This window comes from Sebastes fasciatus, chromosome 5 (assembly GCF_043250625.1).
Source record: "Sebastes fasciatus isolate fSebFas1 chromosome 5, fSebFas1.pri, whole genome shotgun sequence".
NCBI classification, from domain to species: domain Eukaryota; kingdom Metazoa; phylum Chordata; class Actinopteri; order Perciformes; family Sebastidae; genus Sebastes; species Sebastes fasciatus.
The window spans coordinates 6,434,118-6,460,763 of record NC_133799.1 but is presented as its reverse complement, the minus strand read 5'-3'; the positions used below and the strand labels follow the sequence as shown (position 1 = coordinate 6,460,763).

Below are 26,646 nucleotides of genomic sequence, written 5' to 3'. Positions count from 1 at the left end.
ACCACACGTCTTTCCTTCCCTCTTTCCTTCTTCCATTTCTGTTTTTATGTGGGGTTTAATATGGTTTTTGCGATCCAAATGCAGCCTGTTTGTCACTTTCAGTGCTGGCCTTCCATTGAAGGAGCTGCCATCCATCCAAAAGATGAAGAGGCTGGCTAATATTCTGGCTGTCAGTCATTCAGCTCCCACTCTCCTCTTGCTCTCCCCTCATGCCTCCTCTGTCTGCCTTTTTAAGTCATCTCTTCCACCCTTTCATATTTGTACTTTACATTCTCTACCATAGAGATTCTCCACCATCACCTGTCTTCCATTTGAATGTGTCTGTCGTCCATAACGAAACAAATGATGTTGCTTTACACTGAAGCAGGCATTTTTTCCAACCGGTTTGGAGACTCTGGGTTTCAGTGCACTCTCGCCTGGAGGAGGTCCAGGGTGCAGCTCTGTAACAGACGTGCTCTTTGACATACCATCCTGCTGGTTTATCACAGCCTCTGTTGTCTAGTGTGGCCCATAATGCACCACTCCCCACTCATGCTGAAGCCAGGCTCAGATGGCGCAGCACTTGCTTTTGTTTTCTCATTCCCATCAGAGAGAACGGTGCATTGAATTTATTCAATTGATCCACCACTCTGCCAGGGTGAGAAACTATTGATCCTGAGAGTAGGATCAATAATTAGGTTTGACAGTATATGGAGATGAGTAACACATAAACAGTAGTGTAACGATTTCTCTCATCAGCTTCAGGAGTGTGTTTTACTGTAAAACCTGCTGTGAAACCTGCCTCGGGGAGCTGTTAACCTACCTAAGAGAATTTGATTACCCTATGTTTTAATGGAGAGTTTTAGTGACACGATGCTGATTACTGTTTAAAGATTTTTTTTATCTACTGTGACATTAGTACGATTGAGGAAAGAAACACTGAATTTGAATGGGATGAAAATCTAAAAATGACTGTGAGAGAATGTTTGCAGAAAACATTCTCTCACAGTAGTCCAGAAACCTGTTCTGGTTTAACACTGTTGTGACCTTCTCATCCCTCCTCCTTCAGCTCTTCAAGCACCAGCAGGGTGCTGCAGTCTCCCATTGTTGGATTTAGTGGTGTTTGTTTGTGGTTGTCCAGAGATAAACTTGACTAAATATAGTATTCATATTAACACAGTAAACAATGCTTGAATGCCATGTTGGTGGTTCAAGCCTTTGCAACTTCTCACCCTGCTTGTTCCTATTCACCTAAACTTGCTTTTACATTATTATTGAGTACAACAAAGTGTATTAGTTTTACTGTCAGATTGTGTAAATTGGGACTTTTTAAATGTTTCAAAGAATACAGTAGTGATAGACAATATGGATCAAATCCTCTATCATGGTATAGATAACAAATTTGAACCATAAACTGTATGTAAAGATGGACGACGCGTCTCCACTTCCTCCCACTGTAAAAAAGTGAAGCCAAAATATCCCGGAAATCTTGAGATTTTGGCGTAATTTTGAGCCCTAGTCTGTGCTGTAGTGATCGGGGGGCTGGAGCCGCGGTATTGATGTCACGCCAACACACCCGCTCAAGTCGAGCGCAGCCGCAGCTTGTTAGCGTGAGCCACCTAGCTGCTACGTTAGCACCACAGTAGCTGTTTGGTTAGAAAGACACAACAACTAACCATAATATCTCTATAACTACATTTATGATCAAACTGACTCACGTTCTATTACACAGACAATCGTGACGGTTATGAAAAGTTAACGTTACATCTTCTCTCTGGTATAATTGCCGAGGCTCCGGCTAGATGACGACTTCACTCAGAGCAGCTGTCAATCACAGCTGACGTCTCACCCCCTTTTTATAGCATCAAATAACTAAATTGAAACCAAACTTATCAGAAATATAAACGTGAACATACATCCGCACGATAATAATTACCTAAAATGACAGAAACCCTCTTTTAAAAAAATGTATTTGATGTGTACTTTGACTTTTTAGTTTGGCCCGTGTCCCATCCGCTAACATGGAGGGGGCGGGACTTATGATCTATACTGCAGCCAGCCACCAGGGGGAGATCGAGATGTTTTGGCTTCACTTTTTGGGAGCTGTCATGTCGTCTATCTTCATTCTATACAGTCTATGATTCAAATGAACACATAATTCGATGACCAACCGTTGGAGGTCAGAAGGAGCGTCTTACCATTCAATATAGTCTTTATATTTTCCCTGTGCGGTCTTGAGTAAGCAGTCAGACTAGGTTGTATACAATAGTTTATTTTGCTCCACTCCTTCCTGGTGCCTCTGTTGCATCACTTCGGTGGCAAGCTAGCCAAGCCCTCAGATTTGTTGTTGTTGCAGAGTAGAGATGTTAAAGGGCTCACTACCACAGTATAAGCAGTATGGCAAAATCTCACAGTATAAACAGTATTGTCATATCAGACAAAACAATAGCAGTCTGATGTGTGAACAGTCACACCATTAAATTCAGATGAACCTTTTGTTTGTGACAAAACGCACACATCTCTCCAGTGGACTGTGTTATCTTATCCAGTCATCACTGTCTGTGTCCCTATAAATGGCAGTTGCTGGAGTTGTTAAGTAAAACATTTAGGTTTTGTCTCTTGCTGTGCTCCGTCTGTAATTATTCTGTACACACAGTTTGACTTTGTACCCAGCAATCTGTCTTCATGGTTGCCTCCAGCGGTTTAACGCTAGCAGCATCCTCTCTGATTGGCTGAGCTGTCACTTCAGGACTTAGTGGGCTCTGAGTGCTCAGCTGTCTGAACCCGGCGTATTTCGCTGCCGCCTCATCGGTTTAGCAAAGCGTGGCTGCCTCTCTGTCGAGGGGGCTCACCAGCCAGCACCCGTGGGCCCCTGCCACACCCGGGAGTTACATAACACTGTCAGAAGAGAAGGGTAACTGGAGAGCTCACTGCTCTCTCTCTAAAAAAAAAAAAAAAGGGAGAAAGATGGAGCTGCTTCTAAGATTCTACATTTGCATTTTTACATTTTGAGCGTTTAACTTGCACTTTTATTCAGAGAGACTCATAATGTGAGAGCAGGTAGGTGGTTCATTATCTTTCTCAAGGACATTTTGACAGGATTCTGTGCTATTGATGGACAGACTGACTCATGCTTCTAAAGCAAAATGTTACAGTGCGGCGAAGAACACATAAGTGTCGGCATAATTTTTCTACACTTTGTGCTTCACATGACTCATGTTTAAAAATTACCAGTGTGGGTTGCAAGTCTCAGATCAGCCTTGATAACTTTTCCCTTATTTAGGGACAGACTTACTGAGTCCTGATACTGTATCACAGAATACTGTAGTGGTGGATCCAGTGTAGGTACAGCACGATATTCTGTCAGTGGAAAAACTCGACCTGCCTACCTGATACTGTGGACACTCGGAGCAGGGCGGCATGACTAGACTTCACCAAGGTCACTAGTCACCAATGTCAGCTGTCCTCAAATGAGTGACCAGTGTCTCTGAAGGTCCCCTGGTTTCATCTTTCCTCCCTTTAGAGGCAGGGGGAAGCTGACAGAGCCTAATGGCCAGCAAGGCAAACACTAAGTGGACATAGGAGTTAACCTCTCAGCTGCAGGAGCTCACTTGACATGGAACAAGTCTGGTGTCAAATCCGCTGTACCAGCTTCTGAATGAAGAGTTTTTATCATAAAATGACAGGTGTTTGCTCGTATTGCCTTCAAGCTTAATGTAAATTAAAGCACAGTTCCCAAGGCTGTGATTAACATTTAAAATATCCCCCATCAAGCATCTGCCCTTTTACTGCTTTCTTCTACTTGCAGCAGAAGCAGTTTAGTTTCAGCCACTGGAGCTTTTCTTCTGTTATGACTACTATAACCGAAAAAGTACATTGTAACACAAATATTAACCTGCTAATAATAAATATTAGCGCTGTCAATCGATTAAAATATTTAATTGCGATTAATCGCATGACTATCCATAGTTAATCGTCATCAATCGCAAATGAATCACACATTTTTTTATGTGTTCAAAATGCACCTTAAAAGAAGATTTGTCAAGTATTTAATACTCTTATCAACATGGTAGTGGGAATATATGCTTGCTTTATGCAAATATATGTATATATGTATTACTGGAAATCAATTAACAACACAAAACAATGACAAATATTGTCCAGAAACCCTCACAGGTATTGCATTTAGCATAAAAAATATGCTCGAATAACATGGCAGGTATTAGAATAGGTAACGCTCCTTAAACACTATATAAGGGCAGGTGTTGTGCCGTTAGCAAAAACTCTGAAACAGGTCCCAAGGATTGGAGAGATGCTACCAAAAAATGCTGTAAGAAGAAGAAGAACTTCAGCGTCAGTACTGGCGTTTACAGGAAATTCGTAAAGCATCGAAGAGCAGTATGTAAGCCACACAATATCATCCAAGGGTTTTATAATGTTAATTGGTTCCACTGGACCAATAGTGTTTCTTTAGCCAACAAATGTAATAATCCAATCATAATTACTCTAAAACACATAACAATCTAAATTTGATTATATGATATTCATGCATTCTTTTGGTTTCTCAAATTTAAAACTTGTGTTTCTTTGCGTTGGACAAACAATTTGTGGACTGTGAAAACATTGTTTTTTGTTATCTTGGTAAGAGTACTGTTGACCACTCGTAAAATTTTCTCATACCAAAAATAAGAAATCAATGGGTACAAAAATATAAGAACAAATCATGGATACAAACAAAAATAAGGGAGAAAATATGTTAATATAACCCTTCGGGCATGAGGCCCTTTATGATTTGAATCTATACAAAACATAACATGCTCCACAAATCATGTATGTAAAGCACAGCAGAGAATGATTAATGATTCAACCTGGTTTGACCGTATGGACATACAGTATGTAGGAGTGTTTGCTGCTCTGTGGCTGTAGTGTTTCTCCAGTCAGTTCTTTTGCAGAGGAAAACCTCTTGACTCCGTGAACCTGTGGCAGCTTTCACAGTTAAATGAATTGCTGTTGAATGTAGAGGGATGTGGAGGTGAAGTGCAGGTTTGGACACATCAGCAGTTTTTATTTTTAGCTGCTTGTGTTAAGTAGGTTACCTGTTGGTGAGGTCTGAGTAATGGACTGTCTGCCCAACAAGCCCCGAGGCTGCAATTAGAGGAAGCCTCTCGTTCCCCTCTTTGTACACACCCCCCCGCACCCCCTTCTCTTTATCTCCCTCTTTCTCAGCCTCTGTCTCAGTCTGCCTCTCTCTCTCTCTGTTATCTGTCTTGATCTGTCTCTCTTCCCTCTTTTCTCTTTGCTTCTCCTTCTCTCCTTATTTCCTCCTTTTTTGTCTTGTTTTCCGCCTTCAGTCAGTTTGTTTAAAAGCCACCAGGGGATAAATCTGACGGAATAAACACACACCGATAAATGCGCAGACGGTACGTTGGATTCAGACTGATGGTGGACAGTGTTGATGGAATCCCCCTGTCGGTGCTGATGCTTTTTTTTTTAATCCCTCCATATTTATTATGTCATCTGCAAAATGCTGAGAGAGTCTGTGCTGATGTGTAACATTCCTGCAGCTTATTTCTGTCCAGGTGTAAGGGGGGAGTGTAGGTATGTGGCTCAGTAAAGGTTGATTGTATGTGTGTTCGAATGCACGTTGTTGCACTGACATTTGTGCTTTCATGCATTCATTAGTGTACATTTGTGTGCATGTATACTGACTATAGTGCATGCCCTCATAAATATGTGTATACAGCTCTGATTTACACAGGTTTTACAGTCTAACAGGCTCTATAGGATTTCCTTCTCACTCCCGTGGAGCAGCTTACTAAAATTTGCATGTACTGGTTTTGCCAATCAGGAAGGATCCAACAATCCTTTCTGTTACCGGTTGTATAAATCACACCCCAAACCACCATCCACTTTTTTCAGCAACTGAAAGAGCAACATGAAAACTAAGAGGATTACCTGGAGTCAAGAATAGCCTTGTGTTCTCTTCAGATATGATGCTGCCTCTCTTACCATGGTCTTATCGCAGCCACAGCTCCTCTGTGCTTCTCTTACCCCTGTCTGGAAGTGGAACAAACACATTGCTAACAGCCTTCTGGACGCCCCCCGACTGTCTGTTACATTGATTCACCTGTGGCAGCGGTGGAAAGATATTCAGGCTGAAGATCCTTTGGAAGATGGCGATAGTTGTGACCATTAGGGCTGTCCTCGACCAAAGTAATTCTTAGCTGACTAATCGATTAGTTGATTTAAACGACAGATCAGTAAAACTGAGTTTCTCCACTAAGAATCACACAATGTGTGCTCATAAGTTTCTTGGAAATAAGTCATTCAGCAGGAAAAAAAACATAAAACGACTAATCAACTAGGAGGGGGCAGCTCTAGTGAGGATGATGAACTCACTGCTTATAGCTGTGCCACACTCAATGACAACATCCAGCTCTCTCTCCTGCTTCAGAGGATGATGACCTGGTCGTGCTGTATGGTTTGGACACTCTGTCCAAGCCGTGGCAGGAAGGATAAACATCTGGATTTGCCCCATTAAGCCTATAGAGCCAAAATAACCTCAGTTATATGAGCACAGACCGGGTCCCCTGACCTGGTCATTATGTTGCTTGTAAAGTTCCTGGCTTTCTGATGCAAGGTTAGGGTTTGACAGCTGGTACTGGGAGGGATTAGTGAGTCTGTCCCGAATCGCCTACTTCCTATAGCTGCTATATATATATATATATATATAGAGGGCTCTCTATCTACCTGTGCTCATAGAACTAGGATTATCGGGTATAGGGTTTATTCTGTTTGTTTTGTGTTTGTACTGACGGTGTACCGCAGGGATGTTGAACTGGGGCACTGTGATGGAGAACTGATGCTGCTGATGAGGCTGCAGTTCCTCCTGAACACTTCAGCCTCCCTGCAGAGATCAAAGAGCTGCCAGCCTCAGCATTCACTCACACGCACACACACACAGCATATAGCTCTTGTTCCAGCACGCACTTCACAAGAAAAGGTATACCCTAATCAGCTCTGGTCTGCAGTGAATTTAAGGAACAGTCCACCATAGAACAAAATGAACTTGGGAGACATTGAAGACGACAGCGACAGCAGATTTGTTAATCACTAAACAAACTTACATTGTTCTTTTTGAGTTGTGCTCTACTGAACACAATACAAGGTGGATGCAGTAGGTCTACAATTCTTTCTATGGTGACTGCGCAGATGAAGATAACATGATGATAATTCCATCCTTTTACACAATGTAAAAATATTCCCACAATAACAATAAATTAGCAACTGTAAAAAGACAAGAACAACCCATTTACTTTTTCCATTTGATGTTGTTGCTGCAAAAGAAAATTACTTAATATTACTTTTTTTTAAATATCGTCATCATCATGAAAACTAGTACACGGCACTACACCCTGTAAACACTACAAACGCTATACACTCCTATCTGTGTGTGTACAGTATGTGTTTTATCTCTCTCAGCTTAGCACCTGATCAAATTTTGGTGTTACAGATAAAAACCTGCGTTCTTTTGATTTCATTGAAGAGGAGAATATTGGTGCAAGAAATATGTAAAGAATTGCTGTCAGAGAAAAGGCTGGCCCTGAGACCATAGCGCTTAAATGTCTTTGCGTGTTTGCTTTCTGCATTGAAAATGAGATGAGATGAGGCAAACATTTAGGAGGACACATGGAGGTGTAATGAGAGGAGGGAAGGAAATGAAGTAGAAAAGAGAATAGAAGATTAAATAGAAGTATATAGCAGGCAAGAGAAGGATATAGAGAAAGCAGTAGTAGAGATGGTACAGAGGGAGATGAAGCAGAAAAGAGGGGAGAATATGGAAGTAGAAAAATGGAGGAGATGAGTGAGAAGAGAAATAAAGGAGATGGGAGTAAAGAATTCAAGGATGGAAGGAAATATGCAGGGGAAATTAATGGGGAGGAGGAAGAAAGGATTCCAGACGAGGATGGAAGGAGATTAAGCAGAGTAGAGGACGTCCGCACCTCATTTCTGTGTGGTGTTTTTTTGAGTAATGAGGCTGTTAATTAGCAGAGGCATGCATGGTTTATTAAATCAAAGTGTTTACAACTTTCACTGTCAACCAGATTCTTGCCGGTCTTCGCTGATGTTGCCATGGATATTACACGGTCGTAAATGTGTTATTGATGAGCTAATTCATAAAAAGTAATACATCAATCATTAGTTTATAATTATTTTAAAAGTAATGTTTTTACTCTTTGAGTAATTAACTAACTGTTCTCTTTGTGGTCGTCCTTTACTCTCAATTATTCTCTTGTTAATGTTCCTCACTTAAACTATGATTGGTCTTTGTGAAGATGATAACATCTGTATGGAGGAGGAATATGGCTTTTCAGTCTTCAGTCTAGTACTGTATTGATTTAATTTAAGTAGGGCTGCAACTGACAATTATTTTCTTGATTAGCGATTGATCATTTGGTCTATTAAAGCTAGGGTCAGAAATGCTGATAATATAGCAAGAGTACACTAGATTTTAGAAATTATCCAACAGAGAAACCCAGCCCAGTGGTGACAACTCTTTTCCAATGGAAGTAGCTAGCAGCACTAGCTCCAAAAGTCCCCAAATCTAGCGAGAACGTTGCATGTCGTCAACACTGACGGTCCGTCCCGTCAGGCCTCCCTCTATAGCCACTCCCCCAAAATTATCGTAATGAACATAAACAACAATCATGGTTATTGTTAGTACTCACAGCTGTCAAGCTAGCAGCTTGGGGAAGACTCTGGTGACGCACAATGCACACAGGTAGACAGGTAGCTGATTGCTGTCAGGAGGAATCTAATATAACAAGAAATATATTTGAAGAGCACTTTCAACTCTTGCTTTAAATGTCAGAAAATAGGGAAACATGTACATCACAATTTACTAAGGCCCAGTGTGATGTCATTAAATTAATTGTTTTGTCCAACCAACAGTTCAGAACCCAAAGACAGCGCTACCTTCGTTCCTGAAGAGCTGCATCTTTTTTTGTCTTTTTGTGCTGCAGAAACACAATGTAAAGCGGTTAGTTCCATTTCCAACACATAATACACAGAACGACTCACCACCTCCACACTACAAATCCCATTAAAGCATTACACACAGTTGTGCCAGCAGCTTCTATCAAACCCTTTTGGGGTGCGTGTGCATGTGCCCGTTGGATACACACTTAAACCATATATATTTGCACTTGTACAAATTAAGCATATTGTAGGATAAGGGCAACATGTTAAACAAGAAATTATATGTAGCTAATTGTTGACTGTAATATCAAAATATGTTACAGTAGTGATAAATTAAATGTGGGGGCATAATTGTGTTTGTGATTATTTCACGTACATTGGGAGCCTTCATATTTTTTGACAAGAATGTGACAAGACGTGGGTGAAGTCAGGCGTTAATTAACAACAGTCAATATTCTGTCATAAGCTTTTGGTTGTGGCTGTTTTTTTATTTAGAATTTTACTAGATTTTTCTTCCCAAATTCAATTTATTTACCAACAGAAAATAAATCAAGTTGATCAACAAAAATATTAAAAAAAAAACTAAATATAGGTTACACAAATGGCCATGTAACATAAGTCAAGTTACTGTATGTAGCACATGTTATATATTAAAATATTAGCATGGAGCACTAGGGGTTAAGGAACCGCACAACCCCTGGTTCACGTTCACGTCCTTGGTTGAATGTTATTCCCCATCTCACTCTCCCTTTCATGTCTACTGTCTACTATACAAAAAGAGTAGATTAAATTGAGCATAAAACAAGGTCTGCAACTAGCAATTATTTTGATTATCAGTTGATCTGCAAATTTTTTTTTTCGATTAATTATGAATTTCGATTAATCTTTTGGTCCATGAGATATCCAAAAATTGTGCAAAATGCCCAACTCTGTTTGCTGAGCTCCAGGTTACATCTTGAAATGTCTTATTTTGTCCGACCAACAGTCCAAAACCAAAAGATAGCAAGTTTACAATAGTAAAACACTAAGAACACCAGGAAATATTGACAATTGAGAAGCTAGAACCAGATAATTGTGGCATTTTTTCATAAATAATAACTCAAAATAATGAATCGTTGGTCGACCAATTGATTAAGCTTTGGTTATACTTTCCGCAAGGACAGCCGCACGGACATGGACTGACGTGGAATCGTGACGACGAAACGTTTCGATCTTTTATACTCCATGCCAGTTTCTCCTCGCAGTAAACAGACTTTCTCAAAGCTCCTCGAAGTTCTCCTTTTCGTCTGCCCATCGGCGTCCGCGTAGTTAGAAAAATGTGTATGTGCCCGGACGGGCGAAATCCCACTGCACTGAACCTCCACTAAGGGCCATGGCCCGTGTCTGATGGTGTGACGCCACTTTGGCCATGCAGACAGTCGGGGCCCTTGCAGATGCGGCAAACATAAATCAAGCCTTAGTCAGCTAATTGTTACAGCTCTAAAATCTCAGATCAAAAATCAACAAACTCAGAAGTTGTACAGTGTCATTTAAAAGCCATATAACAATATGAGGAGAGTTTTGAGCCATAAATATGTCTTTAAGGTCATTAGAAAGGTCCTTTTATTAAGTACCTGTCCGCCTATCTGGGGAAAAAGATACATTTCCTTTATGTAAAGATTTGATTTGGGGATTTTTTTGATGTGATAGTTGAGGCAGATAGGAAACATAGAGGGATTGGGTAATGACATGCAATAAAGGTCTCTGGCCAGAGTCATCCCAGGGCCATTGAAACTACATGGTAATGCATGTTAACCACTAGGCTGCCAGGACACCCCAAAAAGATATCTTCTCTTGGTCTGCCACCTTAGTGTTCAAGTTGCACAAATCTGTAAGCGATGGCACAAAAACTGACTTCCATTGTTATACAAGCAATATCCTGGCTAGCCTGAGCCACTTGTATCCATTCAGTGAGCAGTGGTGGGCTTTTATTTTTTAGGGTGGAAGAAACTCCCTGCACAAATACATGGGGGCAATAAGGGACCCCCTGACCAAGACCTCTTACCATATGAGCATGATATTCTGCAGTGTTTTCCACAAACATGCAGCAGACTGCTTCCCTCGTTCGTTTCTCTCTACTGACAGGAAACGAGGAGAAGAAAGAAGCAAGAAAGATGAAATTTCTCACTCACACACTCTCCCATTTTCTCTCTGATACACACAAACACACATCAAGGCCAGTCAGGCTCAGGGTTGGTTTATCTGCAGCTTACAGTGAGTTGTTGGTGAATACTGTGCTGCCAGTCTTCTCTCCGGTAGTGTTTGCACTGTGTGTGTGCGACTGACTGACTGTGTGAGAAAAGAAAGTGAGGGGGGAAATAGTGCCTGTCTGTGTACAGTATGTGTTTGTGAGTGAGAAGCGCATAAGAAAACAAGGAGGCTTGTTTGGTAAATGTGTGTGTACACTGCAGTGGCTGGATTAGAAAGCACAGACTAAGAGAGGAATGAGACAAACACTAATACACACACAAACAAACACGGCGACATAGCAGTGTGCTGCTTTGCATCATAGCTGTGAACCGATACAGTCGAATACATTGCCTTCTTTTCTGCTGAATATAAACATTTACAAACAAAAAAGATATATGTAAGAACATGATTAGTGTACATGTCCAAAAGGTGCTGAGTTGAACAATTCATGAATCCATTTAGAGTGTATAAATCAGAATAGGCAGTTTTTAAACTTTAACAACCTACACATTGTGTATTTAAATTTGTCTTTTCCACATATCTAAAGCGTGTTATCCATGTGTGTTGCAGGACTCGGCTCAGGAAGGTGTCATCACCCGGGACATCCACCGCACCTTCCCCGCACACGACTACTTCAAGGACTCTGAAGGAGACGGACAGGATTCACTGTACAAGATCTGCAAGGTGAGTCTGAGATATGACGTTGAGGTTGAGGAGGGGCATCCAAGTAGGGCTGGGCGATAATTCAAAATGATAATTTATCGTCTTTCAATAGAGTCATATTGTTATGAAATCATACATCGAGATATCGTGATACACATTTACGTCGTCTAAATTAGTAATAATGGGCACATACCAACTCAAATTTCTCCAAAAATCTGATGTGAAATATCTTTTACATCACACTTTACAGTACCACTCAGTTCAATGTGATTAACAAACTGGACTCCTACTGGCAGTCACAAGCCTCTCCAACCTTTAAGCTCCACTACCCAGAATACAGTAGTGCATACAGCTCCGGACAGGCTTCTTTCTGCATAATAATGGTGGAGAATAAAGTGTAAAGGTCCACTTGGAACCCAGATGTAGGGTAAAATAAATTGTGAGTAGTGTTTTCCAACAGCTGTGTTGCAGGATTTGATTCAGTCATTCCTTAATTCATTCAGCTTTATTTTTTAACTCCTGCATGCCTACATCCAAGAATTCTGCTTATGGGAATACACCAGTGTAGTTGATCTTAATCTGATTACTTTGCATTTGTGTGCATGCATGTAAACATACTCAGTGTATAGCTGAAAATATATATGTTTTTTATTTTCTCTATTATTTCAATTGAAACGGTAATGTTCATTTTGCATTAAAGTCATAATACAATGAGAAAATACTCCATACTTTTCATTTGCAAAGTATTTAATGCACATAGGTGTATACAAAATAAGCTTTACCATGTGGGTATTTCATATAGACTATTTATTTATTGAATTACCAGACAACATACAATATTGAGATATATATCATTATCGAGATATGAAATGACCCATAACGAGATAACATCCAAGTAGAGTAACATCCAGATATCTTGTATTTGATAAAATCAGCATTGGATTATCCCGTACTGTATGTTACCTCACTTTCTCTATGGCATCATGGAACAGAAGGCCAATCTCGATGCACACTCTTTCATGCTGTGTTCGATCGTTTTTGAAAACTTTCCTGCTGAGAATCAAGTGCTGTGAGATGAGAAGCTAATTCTGAAATGTGTGCTAGACCTTGTAAAATTTGTGTCTTTTCCTATGAAGCCAGCCATTAGTGTGTTTTTTTTTTACTTATTTTTTGCTTTTTGTGGTCTGGCAAGGCTGAGTAGGAATTTGCTTGGCATTTCAAATTGGCTCTACAATATATGATTGACAGTGCCCGCCTTTACTAAGACATTAACATGAACCCTTCCTACACATGACATACCCGACATACCCACCACTCAGTGGACAGTCATTGATCCTTTCCTTCCAATTTTCAAAGTGGAAAAACATGATGGCTGTTATGTAGGTGGCAGATTTCTCTCAAAATACCCACTAAAAATGGATTCTGAATATCAAATTTGAGGCAAGATATAGACTGTTCAGTTGCAGAATGTGTCATGCTTCTTTCTCTAAAGCCTAGTTAAAATGCTTTAGGTTTGGACGGTTTTAGAAGCAGAAGTAAAGTCGTCACTTTAACGACTCTCAATAATTCACCGTTCGAGATTTAGGGTCGCAATGTCAATGTATTGCTTGTTATTATTTACAGGCTGTCAGTAGTGGAGGCAGCCAAATATATCTGAGAAAATGTAGCTAAGGGAACAACATTAGCATAGTCACAAAACATCAAAGTATATTAGATTTAAAGGGATAGTTTGGGTGTTTTGAAGTGGGGTTGTATGAGGTACTTATCAATAGTAGGTGTATTACTTACAGTAGATGACGGTCGGCACGCCCCCAGCATCGAGAAGCAGACAGGAGCACCGGCACCGAAGCAAAGCAATACAGTTCTGTGGAGGGGGCCGGCATTAAAACTTATTTTAGCCACCTAAAAGAAAAGTTCACCCAAAAAAAATACACTGACGATGGATAAGTACCTCATACATTGAATACAACCCCACTTCAAAGCCTTTAAGGCTATGAGTGAGGTAGGGCAGTGTGTCCACTAATTTATTACATAAATCCTGATATGCAGTTTGAAGAGTGATGCACTCTTGGTTAGTATAAGTTTAAACACATAGTTGAATATTTAGTTTCTACGAGGAACTTTCATTTTGTGTTGATTTTGGCGCCCCCTGTGGGAAAAAATGTTGTTTCCGAGCACCAGAGTCCCTTTCGAAAACCTCTCATCTCACTGCAGCAGGATTTGACATTCTGACCCGTGCAGTCCTGGTTCTGGTTCTCCCTCTAGTGGGCCCAGCAATACGGCATGAGCCTGCAGCAATTTGTTGGCTCCCAGTGGGGACCGGTGGAGCAGAGAGGCGAAGCTATGCTCCTAGCCACAGGAGGAGCCGCTGCTGCCGGGCGTGGCGCTCTGCACCCCCCGCTGGTCGCTGCTGGAGGCCCCGCTGGAGTCTGAGCTGACGGAGTTTCTGGTGAACCTGCATGATTTCGTCTGAATCGGACCCGGTGGCACCAATGACATGCATTAAGAATAACTATTTAGAAAATAGCCAATCTTCTCGCTGATGGTCTCGTTCATTGCCAGTTAAATGTTCCTCACAGTAACGTTAACTGTCATGTAGACCCCATGTTGATGCATCCTTGAAAGAGAAACGCCTCATACGCATCAAACAGACGCATACATTATCTTTCAAGCTGACCTTTAGTGGATCAGCCTGGTACCATTAAAAAAAAAAACATGCAGTTGAGCCTTTCTTCCATTGAAATGAATGAGAAAAATAAGTGCTCTGAGGAGAGGGTCCCAGTGGACTCACATCCTGAGGTAATTATCTGTGAAGACACAAGGTACATTTTATTCAGACAAAAGCCAAGGTCAGCACTCCTGTAATGTATTAAAGCCAGTCTTAATCTCTGTCACTGTCCTCCTCTTCAGTCGTCTGCAGCTGTGAACTCAACCAAGACGGTTTATTATGCACAGATGTCTTTGCATTCCCCTACTGTATATCCAACAGTTCTATCACAAAGAGAAAAAACTAAATGTGAAATCAGCATGTAGGATTTTAGTAAGTAATCAAATAGTCAAAAAAGGGATACTCAGAGTTCTCAAAAATTGCATCTCCAAAATAAATTCCTTTATAATCTTCAACAACAAAATAGCTCACTGATCGTTACCGATCATTACTGGTTAACTTCTACAACAATTCTAACACATATGGAATGTATTGAGTAATAGCAGAGATTTGACAGACGCTCGTCAATATGTTGATTTAACAATTCACTCAAGTCTGGACAGCCAGAGGTCACAGAAAACTACATGTTGATAAAACATCTTAGTTAGCTAGACACACACACTTTTAACCACATAGACGAAGAAGACACAGAGTATGAAAGTTTAATAATAAATATTAATATGTACATACATATGAAATAAAGAAGATAAGTTCATAACAATTTTGGAAAAAAAAATGTAATTAATCTTCTTGAACAGATTTAACATTTATGTATTAAACTCTGGAATTACAAATCAATCTGTATATAGTATAGACATTTTGACCCTTCTAAACACTCCCTTGTTTACTCATTCACTACTCATTTAATGATAGACACTCTTTTCTTTATAGTCAGCAGTAAATTGAGATTTTGGACACTTTATAAATCCTTGTTGCACAACTGTAATATTCGCATCTATTAAAAGTAATGTACATGCCATGAACACTACTTTTTTATTCCATTGTGGGTATTTTTGAGCGCATTATATAGGGGATAAATTTCACATTTAGAATTCAGACACTCAGCTATATAGTGCACTACATTTAGTGTCCTCTCTTTCATTACTGGGGAGGGATTTCAGACACAACCCTTTCTATATGTTAACCAGTGGGCAACTCCGGGGTCTGAAAATTGAAACCAACGCGGAAGTGCCTTAAACCTGCATTCTTTCTAACAGCCAGCAGGGGGCGACTCCTCTGGTTGCAAAAAGAAGTCTGATTGTATAGAAGTCTATGAGAAAATGACCCTACTTCTCACTTGATTTATTACCTCAGTAAACATTGTAAACATGAGTTTATGGTCTCAATCACTAGTTTCAAGAGTCTTCTTCAATACAGCATGATGTTCATTTAATAAATTATGGTCCCATTTAGAGTCAAATAGACCATAAAGCAGGGGATGCTTTAGGGCGTGTCTACCTTGTGATTGACCGGTCGCTACCACGGCGTTGTCCTGTCTGGGAGTTGTCCGTGTTTTCGTCGTACAACATTAACCCTTTCACAGTGTGTTTTCAGTTCATGAAAATTAATTGTAACATTTTTGGTCGCCTAAATATGTCTTATTCAGCGTTCTTATGTACTTAGCTCCATCCTCTCGTGTCACTTCTGGTTGCAAAAATGTCACGGTGACTACGTCCACTTTTTATATACAGTCTATGATGTTAACATGCAGATAATTTGCACCTGTGCATAACCTGTCATGCCATCAGCTGTCATGTTAATGGAAGCATTTTTAGCAGGTGAATAGCAAGACGTGAGATGTTTATGGATAGAGAAAAGGCCAGCACCCCGACAGGGATTCTTGAGATAGAAATGACAGTAATTGAAACAAAGCAGATAGTAGTGAGGTAAAAGGAATATTTGGTCCTCTTTCTATAACGTCTAATTAACCAACAGTAATTAGATGCTAAACGCTTGCATTCAGTAACTATTTAATGAACAGAAACCTGTAAGCACAAAGCTAAATCAGATGAAAGGAGTGTATAGAGGGTATCCATTAAACATAAATATAGATATCACAAAAGTGTTTTGTTTACTTATTTAAATTAAAGGTAGTTTTAGAATGATGAAGTAGAACTTTTGCTCCTTTGTATTTTTCTGGCGCTGCGGAAGTAGAGTATGGCCCGGTCAGCGCTCAGGGAGAACCTGTCAGGAAGGGTTAGCATCCGGTCTGGACCCAACTAGGTCAGTGGCGAGCCAGCCTTCATTTGTATGCAAATCCATGTAGATTTGCTGCTGATAAGGTTGGTTGGATCTTGAGGCATGAGTGGGTTACAGGCACAGAGAATCCAGGACAAAGTTTATATTCATCTTTATATCCTACTCAGTAATAAGCCTGGAGTCTTTTATTTTCTAACCTTTATTCTCCGGGGAAGGTCACCTGAGTTCTGTGCTCTTTTTCAGTGATAATGTGCTTCATTCTCTTAATGCTCCACTCAGTCACACTTCCAGCTAACCTGTACAACCTCACATATCTACTGGTGGTCACGCAGAAGGCCTGCTGGAGCAGTCATGGGTTGACTGCCTCACTCAAGTCTCTGACAGTGGGAGAGGAGAGCATTATCCTCCCAGCTGGTGTGGGGATTCAAAACCTGCGACTCTCAGATAAATGGATAAAGAGAATATCTGCTATGTTTCCATGGAAACAAAACTTAAACAAAGCGGGGGGGAAAAGCAAACATGATAATGCCTCATCAACCAGGCTAATGTTGCATATCCCAGTGATCACTGAGTGTTTCCATGCACACATTATTCAGGATACCAGTTGATATCCTGGTGACCGCCATCAGGATCAGATTTGTGTATGGTTTGTTAGAATAAGAGTTGCCCTGCTGAATCCATTCCTATTCTGAAGCTGACACTGACATTGGATCTACAAAAGTGAGAAACTGTTTTCTACTGTACACCGAGCCAGTGATTTATCACAAAAAGGATATTACCATGGAAACAGACCTCAGGCTACAAAGTCTTAATAGTCAAAGCTTTGATATTCTTACATTTCTCATTATTCAGTACTTCTTAAAAATATATGAACGGGATTCCCTGCTGGCTCAGGGGTCAAAGTGTCAACCATGAACCATAACATCCCCTGTTCTCATCCAGCTGTGGGCCTTTACTGCATGTCATTGCCTATCTCTCTCTGCCCTCATCCCTTTACTTTTGTGTAATAAAGGCATGCAATCCCTAAAAAATACCTTTAAAAACGATATTATGTAAACCAAATCATAAAAGCAATACCTGAGATTATAGAACATTAATAACAATGTGCAAAAGCACACAATTTTTGCATTATAATATTTCAACGGAGGTCTTGAAAGACCAGTTTGTAACAATTAGGGGGATCTATTAGCAGAAATGGAATATAATATTAATAAGTATAGTTGTATAGTATAGTTATAGTAGTTTCCTTTAGTGTATAATCACCTGATAATAAGAATCGCTGTATTTTTGTTACCTTACAATGAGCTGTTTATATCTAGGGAGCGGGTCCTCTCTCCATGGAGTCCGTCATGTTGCGAACAAACAAACCAAACACTGTTAACTTTTCCTGGTTGGGCCGGAGTCGATAACGTTGCCCGCTCCCGTCGTCTCCGCTCTCTTTGTCTTGCTTCACCACTTACTTCCCAAGTAGGCACACACATCGGCCACCGTAGCTCTCCAACACGCTTGACACACGGGAGAGGCTTCAGTTGGTTGCAATCTCCTCACCTCACCGCTAGATAGCACCAGATCCTACATACTGGACCATTAAAGGTACAGAGTATAGGATCCTCCCTCTCCAAGACTGCGGTAACGTGAGCCACCGAGTGCAAAACCGCGGTAACGTTGTTTGCCTCCCTCAGAGGCCATCCATACCATAATAACACTACTTTAGGAGCAACGAAGTCAGACAGTGGCAGCTGACGTTACCGCAGTTTCACAAGCGTGTCGGAGAACTACGGTGGCCTTCAGGTAACGTAAAAACGTGAAAGTCTCTCTCTAGAGCCAGTGTTTGGTTTGTCCGTTCTGGGCTACTGTAGAAACATGGCAGAGCAACATGGCGGACTCCATGAAGAGGACCCGCTCCCTATGTAGATATGAAGGGCTCATTCTAAGCTAACGAAAACACAATGATTCTTAGTTTCTGTTGATTATACACTAATGAAAACATAGCTATGGATGTTACACTATTCCTTTAATGATCTCTTACAGTTTTGTTTCTATGCCACCTTGAAAGTGATTAATAATGATCTGGTTTTCCAATAATAATGCGATGATAATGTGGTCTTGGCTTTCTTTTGCCACTGGCACAATATCCCTCAGCTAGTTTACATATCTTTTTAATAGATTCGGTGAAACACTTCTCTGGAATGAAGTGTTCACATATTCATGATTTTGCTCAAGGACACTTTTACAGTAGAGTGGTTCCATTGGCTGTTGCATGATTAACCTATGACCTACAGTATATATACGATGGAATGAAACCGTTCTCTAAGTACGATCGCTTTTGTAGTAATAATACAAGACAGAATGTTCAAGGACTATAGGTGCGATTTGCCAGCAATGAGAAACCCACACATACGTTATAATGATTATCAACACAGCTGTACTGCCTAAAAAGTTTTCTCCAAAGTTATACACATATGGAAGAATAAAACTCTGGGGCTTATGGTTATGAGAAACTAGGCATATAGATGTAACAATCCACCCCTCTGAGCCTATTATCTGCTCAGGCTAACAAATTTAGATTTCACCCACCAGGACCTCCCCCATCCATCTGTCAGCATGCACTTCTCCCAGCCGAGTTGGGGACATGTGAATGCCACACTCCATCAAGCATGTCAGCTTGTAGATTACACTCCAGACTGCTCCACAAGACTTCTCCATTACCTCCACATCAAACCCCAAATTAGCTGAACAGATCAGCAGTGGAGCTCTGGATGTCCACACTCATTTTTCAAGCATGGAAAGGGGGATAGGATCTTTTAACCCGATGTGCGGAGGTTTGACTGCTGTTGAAGTTAATGTCCATCAAAGAGCGAGCATGCTGCTGAAATATCTGTGAGGGAGATATTGAACTATTACCAGCTGAATCATTTCAAGTGGCTCTGGATAAGAGCGGAACTAAACACATAATATTTAATGGTGATATTAAAATTGTACGTTTCATTTAACTCCACACAACGTATGTATAACTGCCCAAACATTTGTACAGGTGCATATGATTAGAGGGTATCTCTTCTACGCTCTCTGGGTCCGTGATCAGTTCTGGTGCTGCTGACCTCTCAAATAATTCAGGCTGCGGGGCTTCTGGTTTTGCCTGCCAGCTTTTATGTAGGAGTCAGGTGAGGTGGCTTACCTGCAGTGTATGGTGCCTCACTTACTGCTGATGCCTCCCATTTTATTTACATTAGACATTAGGCATTCATTGGAATTACGATTCAGTGATAACGTATGTTTCTTACAGTCCGTATGTCTTGCAAGGATATTGGCAGATAAGAGTGGAAGCTGTGTGATGTGGTCGTCACCTTCTCTCCCATTAAACAAAATGAAAGTCGAATGGTTTTAGACAGATTTGCCTCTCCCTGGATCCGTGTTTACACTGTGAAAAGGCCTGTCTGTTTGCTCATTAGCATGATTGGTGGGGTGTGTCATCTGCCGACCGTTTTGAGACAGCGCCTCTCCCGAACGGTCATCTGAAGGTTACTCTTCTTCCATGCTTTAATGACAGAACCAGCTAGGTTTCTGATATTAGACAGGCCACCTCTTCTCTTACTACTAACAGACAATAAAGTTGTATCGTATCGTATCGTACTGCAATGGTGAGACGTTGTTGTTTTTTTGGCGTGGCGAGTTTCTTTGCCTTACTATTCAAAATCCATCAGGCTTTAACAGTGGCAGTGGCATTCCTACCCAAGGCTAAGTTTTCTTTGTCAATAGCAGCTGGTCTTTGTGGTGAGTGACACACATTTTATTATGTTGCATTGGTGCCATGACAGTGAGTAAAGGCATCTGATTTTATACAATCAATATTTTTATAAATGACAATGTAAAAATTGTTTGTCTGAAAGTCATCCGTAGTGATGAACTTACAGAGAATTGGCATCTGAATCTGCAGCTCCCCTCGCCCTTACGGAGCTTTTATAGTGAGTTTCAACTCATTGTTTTGAGTTGAGCGCATCTTTATTGTTTTGGTTCACTCTCACCGCTCTCATAGTGTTGATTTCGGCTGCAGCAAAAAAGCTCTAAAAATCCACTGTACACAGCAGTCTAGCATATGGACATAGTGGAACATTTAGCAGCTTAAGAGACAGATATTTCCCTCAGGTTTTTGTAGAGACCAAAATCAGAGCTCGAACAGAGTTAATATTGACTTAAATTCGCAAGGTTGCCAAAAACACGGCTCCCAACATATTGACATAAAAGGTGATATGTCAGTGTTGTGTTCACATCTTGTTTCCGCTGCCCCCTAGTGGCCAAATATATCAGTTGTTGCATGTTTAAGGCTACAGAGTCTGTCATAAAAATGAAATGTGTGGAATTGCGAATGGTTACACACTGCAACCTTGTCACTCTTTCAGTTTTGGTGTTATGTTATTAGATACAGGGACTTTGCTCAGTATTTAGTGAATAGATGGCTCATAGTGAGCTAAAAGGTGAGAGAAGAGAGGTTGAGACTGAGAAAGAGAAAAACCAAAGATAGAGAGAGAGAGAGCCCCCAGGGAAATTCCTATGAAAAAAGAAAAAACACTGGTACTGGAGTGAGAAACTGTCTCTGTATGTACTGATGCTCTACATCAACAAGGCATTAAGCATTTAAGATCAAATGATGTTCAGATGACTCTGAAAAGGAAGCTGGGATTCCTCAGCATACTAAAAATATTACCATACTCTACCACGTGGTCACAAGAAACACATTTTTCATGACGACTCAAGCATAGTTAATTACTGTTCTATATCCATGCTCGTGCTACTATAACCTATATTAGACAACAAGTAACTAAAGCCGCATTATTGAATGTTGTATGTAACAGTTAAACTGACAGACTGTTAAACCCAGGGCTGACAACCCCCCCCCTCCCTCAACACTGAAGTGCAAGACACTAAATCCCCTAGCTGCTGCAGTGGAGTTGTTCATTGACTGGTGTAACTGTATCACACTGTGGTTGAACTGTGCAGCCCCATGGTGTGAATGTTTGTAACTGTGTAAGACATTGAGTAGCAGAACAGTATTCAGGTTGCCTTGCTGGGTAAATAATGAGTATAGAAAAAGATAATAAGCACCTGCCAATGGTTGTGATAACATGTACTGTATGTAAGTCTCCCAGAGTTTAAGGAATTATTGTTTATTAGCATCGCAAAAAGTAACAAGGTTGGGACACAGTAGCAGTTTTGATTACATTAGTCACAATACCATTCAATCAAAAATCATGTTAAATTTGACAGTTTCATACACCAGCTTCAGCATATAAAAATGTACACTCACAGATTTCTCAATGTCAGTGTACACCACTCCACTACTGTTCACAGTGAGCACCTTAAAAGTAACAATACAATAAATACACTCCAATAAAGACACATCTCAAGAACAAATTCATGAAAATTAGGATGCATTGTAGAAATGTCCTTGCACTAAAGAATATGTCACTAATCAAATTGAACGATTCATCTGTTATTGATGCTTTCGGCGTCATGATAGTACCAGATTATTGAGAATATGAAACAGTCACAGTATGCTATAATAATAATTGTTTGCTGGAATAAACACATTTAAAAGTAGAACAATTTATTAGAAAAATAATTATAACCCATTTGATTACCATGACTGATACATCAGTTTGAAAGCAACAAGACATATACAATATATATACACCGTTATATATTGTATACTGAGAAAAGTAGTTATTGTTGAGAGAATTTCACATGGTGATTTTTTTTTTAAGATTATTTTTTGGGACTTTTTGGCCTTTAATTGACAGGACAGTTGATAGACTGGAAAGGGGGAGAGAGAGGGGGCGGCATGCAGCAAAGGGCCACAGGTCGGATTCAAACCTAGGCCGCTGCAGTAAGGACTCAGCCTTGGTCGATGGGCGTCCGCTCTACCAGATGAGCTACCGGGGCACCCGACACATGGTGCTTTCTGAATAAGGATTTGTCGTTAATTTATATTTAAAGATGCTATTGATAACATTGATATAATTCAGTCACTAGATGTCACATTCTCCCTCCCCCGTTCCATTGCATTTACTTCACAACAAGTGGTTGCCAGGCACAAACTCAAACAACTTGATCACTGATGACACAGAGATACCACTTGATACCAACGTCGTTTTACTATTGGCTTACAAGCCTTGTTAGAAGTGGAAACCGAACATCAGATATCTTCCACAGAGATAAACAAATGCATACACACATCCATACTTTTAATTGTTTTTGTTTTTTTAAATATTCATCTACATAAAAATGTTATCAATAAGACCTTTAATGTGAGTAGCAGTTGGTGAGTTGAGTTGCAAAGGCATTTCTCAACGCCACCTGTCATACCTACAATGAGAGCGCTCTTAGAGGCTTATGAAGGAGTTTTGCTTGGCCATCATGCTTTTTGAGTATGTTTGGAGTGTGTTTATCCGTTTTTTTATGCCCAAGGAGGCAAACTATCTTCAATTTATACAAGACCATGTTAATGTGACCTCTGATTTCTTGCTGATAGAATAACCAAACTGAATTTTTCTCATCTCTCTTTTTCTTTTTCTCTCGCAGGCCTACTCTGTCTACGATGAGGAAATAGGGTATTGCCAGGGTCAGTCATTCCTCGCTGCTGTTCTCCTGCTGCACGTGAGTTACCTTGTCATCCATCCATCCACTGAGCCTGCCGTCTCATAGGCAAGATAATGCACCAGATAGAGGACTAGATGGATCTAATACATACACGCAGGCATACAAACCCGGGTTGAACAAAACATAAAAGCTTACAATAACATGTATTTATGTTATTTTGTCCACTTTCTGTACGTACACATTCTCAACAACATTAGTAAAGCCTAAAAGTAAAACTATTACATTTACCTCCTTTACATTTACAGAAGTACTGGCTTCTGGTGCTTTTGTCTTGCACCATGCTTTCAAAGTAAAAGCTGTCTGACGCTGCTCGAATGCTACCTTGATGCTACAGACTGTGTTTGAGAAGAAATTATTGCATGATTAACATTTTAAGAAAGAAAATATGTCAACCTTGTGCAGCTGCACCTACGCCTCTCTGCATCTATAGAAACCACGTCTCTTAGCCTGTGCTAGGTGTATAATAAAGCAGAGCTGGTACAATATAAAAGAGTAAATGGTGGCTGAGAGAGAGACGGAACCCACATCTCTGGCTGACCGCTGGAATGAAAACACTTCATAGCAGAATGATGTGGATGAATAGAGGGAGTGAGAGAGTGTGAAAGAAGGTAAAGCTGAAAGCACAAGACTGTCATAGCAGAAAATGAGAAGTGGGAAAGATGTTAGCAAGACACTCATTCACTCTCTCACACATTTATTTTCAAGGTCACTGACAGACACACATGTCTTAAAGAACTTCTTTTCTTTTTACCGTCTCCACACATATTTAAGTTCATTTTTTTCTTTTCAATCCTTTGTTTAGTGTTTCTTGTCTTGTCTGTTCTGCTCGTAAAACGCACCTGCAATTTGGATGTGGGGAAGGTGTTAAAACTAAGACAGATGGAGGAGAGATTCCCAAGTGGAGGAGGAAGTTTGGTTGAAGTCCAAATAACAAGGGCAGCAGAGGTTAAAGAGGAGGAAGACTGAGGAAGAGGGGAAGAAAGGTCAGGAGGAGGTGGGGTGAGGAGATTCGTGGAGGAGAGTTTGGTGAAGACACAACATGATGTACAAGGGAGAGAACACAGGGAAAGATAGGAGAGTGGAGGAGGAGGGAAACAGGAGGAAGTTATGGAGGTGGAGGCTGTAAAGGTGAAGAGGAGGAGGGGGAGAGATAGCAGCAGTAAAAGAAAGAGAGGTTATACAGGAGGAGGAGGAGGCAGACGGGTTATAGAGGAAGAAGAGGAAGAAGGGAGAGGTTATAGAGGAGATGTCAGGAATATTAATAGGGGTTCAGGTTTACCTGCAGGAGCCCATTCAGCCCCAAACACATACTGTCACTCTGATTAAATATCACCTCACCGTGTGTGTACCCACACACACACACACACACACACACACACACACACACACACACATACACACACACACACACACACACACACACACACACAGTTTTAAGCTTTCTCTCATGCCTCTTATCTTCATTCATCCAAGCAACACACAACGAAGCACTCGCATAAAAGCAGAATTTTGCACACACTTGCAATGTAAACACCATGAAGTATGTCCCTTCATGTCATTCACACCTTCACCTTCTTCTTCTGTCCTTCAGGCTTTATTTAGAGCCAGTCAGATAACGTTGGATACTACAATGTGTCTGGTTCTGGTTGAAGACTGCGTGACCGACAGTTGTCATGTGGAGATTCAGACAAAGTGTCCTGGTTTCCTTGGTGGCAACAGATGTACATTTTGGACAGTCAGTTTTAGTTCATGTCGCTGTAGTTTATCGTTATCCATGTGGTTTCAGATGCCGGAGGAACAGGCCTTCTGTGTGTTGGTGAAAATCATGTATGAGTACGGCCTCAGAGCTCTCTACAAAAACAACTTTGAGGATCTTCACTGCAAGTTCTTCCAGTTGGAGAGGCTGATGCAGGTCAGTGATGCAATGTTTTATAATATTTGAAATGTAATGGAGTGTGTAACAATGCAATGGAAAGTCACATAATGCTGAGAAGACGACCCTGACTGGATGGACGGACAGTTAGATGAGTTGAAAAGTGGGAGGGGCTGCTGGTTGTGGAAGTGTTTTTTCCTCGTACTGAATTTCCATTTAGACCCGCTCCCTATGTAGATATAAACAGCTCATTCTAAGGTAACAATGACACAAAAATTTATATTTTCAGGTGATTATACACTAAAGAAAACATACTTATTAATATTAAATTCCATTTCTGCCAATAGATCCCCCTAATTTAATGGGAATTTTACTTCCGTAGCCAGTGGCTCCTGAAATACCTCCTCCCGGTTTGTGACCCTATAAGTCTTCGGCTTCAAGTCACTCCCAGTTTCATCAGTCCATTGATCACAGTTTCTTTTATTTGTTCGTTCATCACACGTTTTTCAGACACCTCAGGGCGTAGTTGAAGAAATATTAAATCTCATCACTTAGTGGCAGAAATTTAAATGCCTTGGCCATGTTAATCAGTCGTTTTGTCTACATGATAAGTTTAAATGCCATGAAATTCACTTCACATTTCCAGCTCTCCTCGTTATACAGACTGTTAATTTACACTAGATTTGAGTTTCCTACATTTTTACTTTCTTGAGAATGAAGGTCCCTCGGGCAGTTTCATTTAATTAATGATTGAATGCAGGGTTTGTGCAATTGCTCATACTGGTTGCCACTAAAAAGAAGAGACTAGCAGACAGTGCAAATAGCCTTACAAAATGTATTTGCATTTTCCATAAAAGCAAGGAAAGCTTGGTCATATTCAAAAACGTAGAGCCTGTTACCAGTGATTGCATCATCCGTGGGGGACGACGTGTTTGTTGTTGCCTTGTTGACTCGTTTCTGGTCACAAAATATAATAGAATATAACAAGAATTACTTCTAAGTGTGTGTGTGTATGAGACTTGCAGCTTCTGTAGGCTAAACAGCATCCTTTCTGTCTGTTGAGGCTGATGATCGTGGTGCTGGTTGAGTCCCATCCCACTCAGGTATTACAGCCTAAATCCACTCACTGAGTAGAGTTTAATTTAGCCCTGAAATCCATCCCGGCCCTGCTAGCAGTCGTCTCTCAGCATCAAGATCAACTCGGTTAGCATCGACCAAATACGCTCAATGTAAGGATGTTAGCATTGACTGCTAATTATTAGCGTACAGGTGGGAGCTCACTATCTGATCCAGTCAGGTGTCATGTGGCGCGGTAAATGTTGGCTGCCAGAGTGGATTGCTATCTGAATGGATGAATCCT

The 26,646-nt window shown here is 40.6% G+C and overlaps 1 protein-coding gene across 2 annotated transcripts in view; it reads left to right on the top strand.

Annotated features, from left to right (window-relative positions):
• Nucleotides 1-26,646, top strand: part of rabgap1l (RAB GTPase activating protein 1-like) — a 154,500-nt gene that overhangs the window by 86,855 nt on the left and 40,999 nt on the right. For both annotated transcript variants that reach the window (XR_012593846.1, XM_074634745.1), the window contains exons 14-16: nt 11,758-11,871; nt 23,336-23,410; nt 25,200-25,325. Coding sequence is in view for 1 of the 2 variants with exons in the window: in XM_074634745.1 (XP_074490846.1) it covers nt 11,758-11,871; nt 23,336-23,410; nt 25,200-25,325 (315 nt within the window). In the remaining variant the exon portion in view is untranslated. The remainder of the gene's footprint in view (nt 1-11,757; nt 11,872-23,335; nt 23,411-25,199; nt 25,326-26,646) is intronic.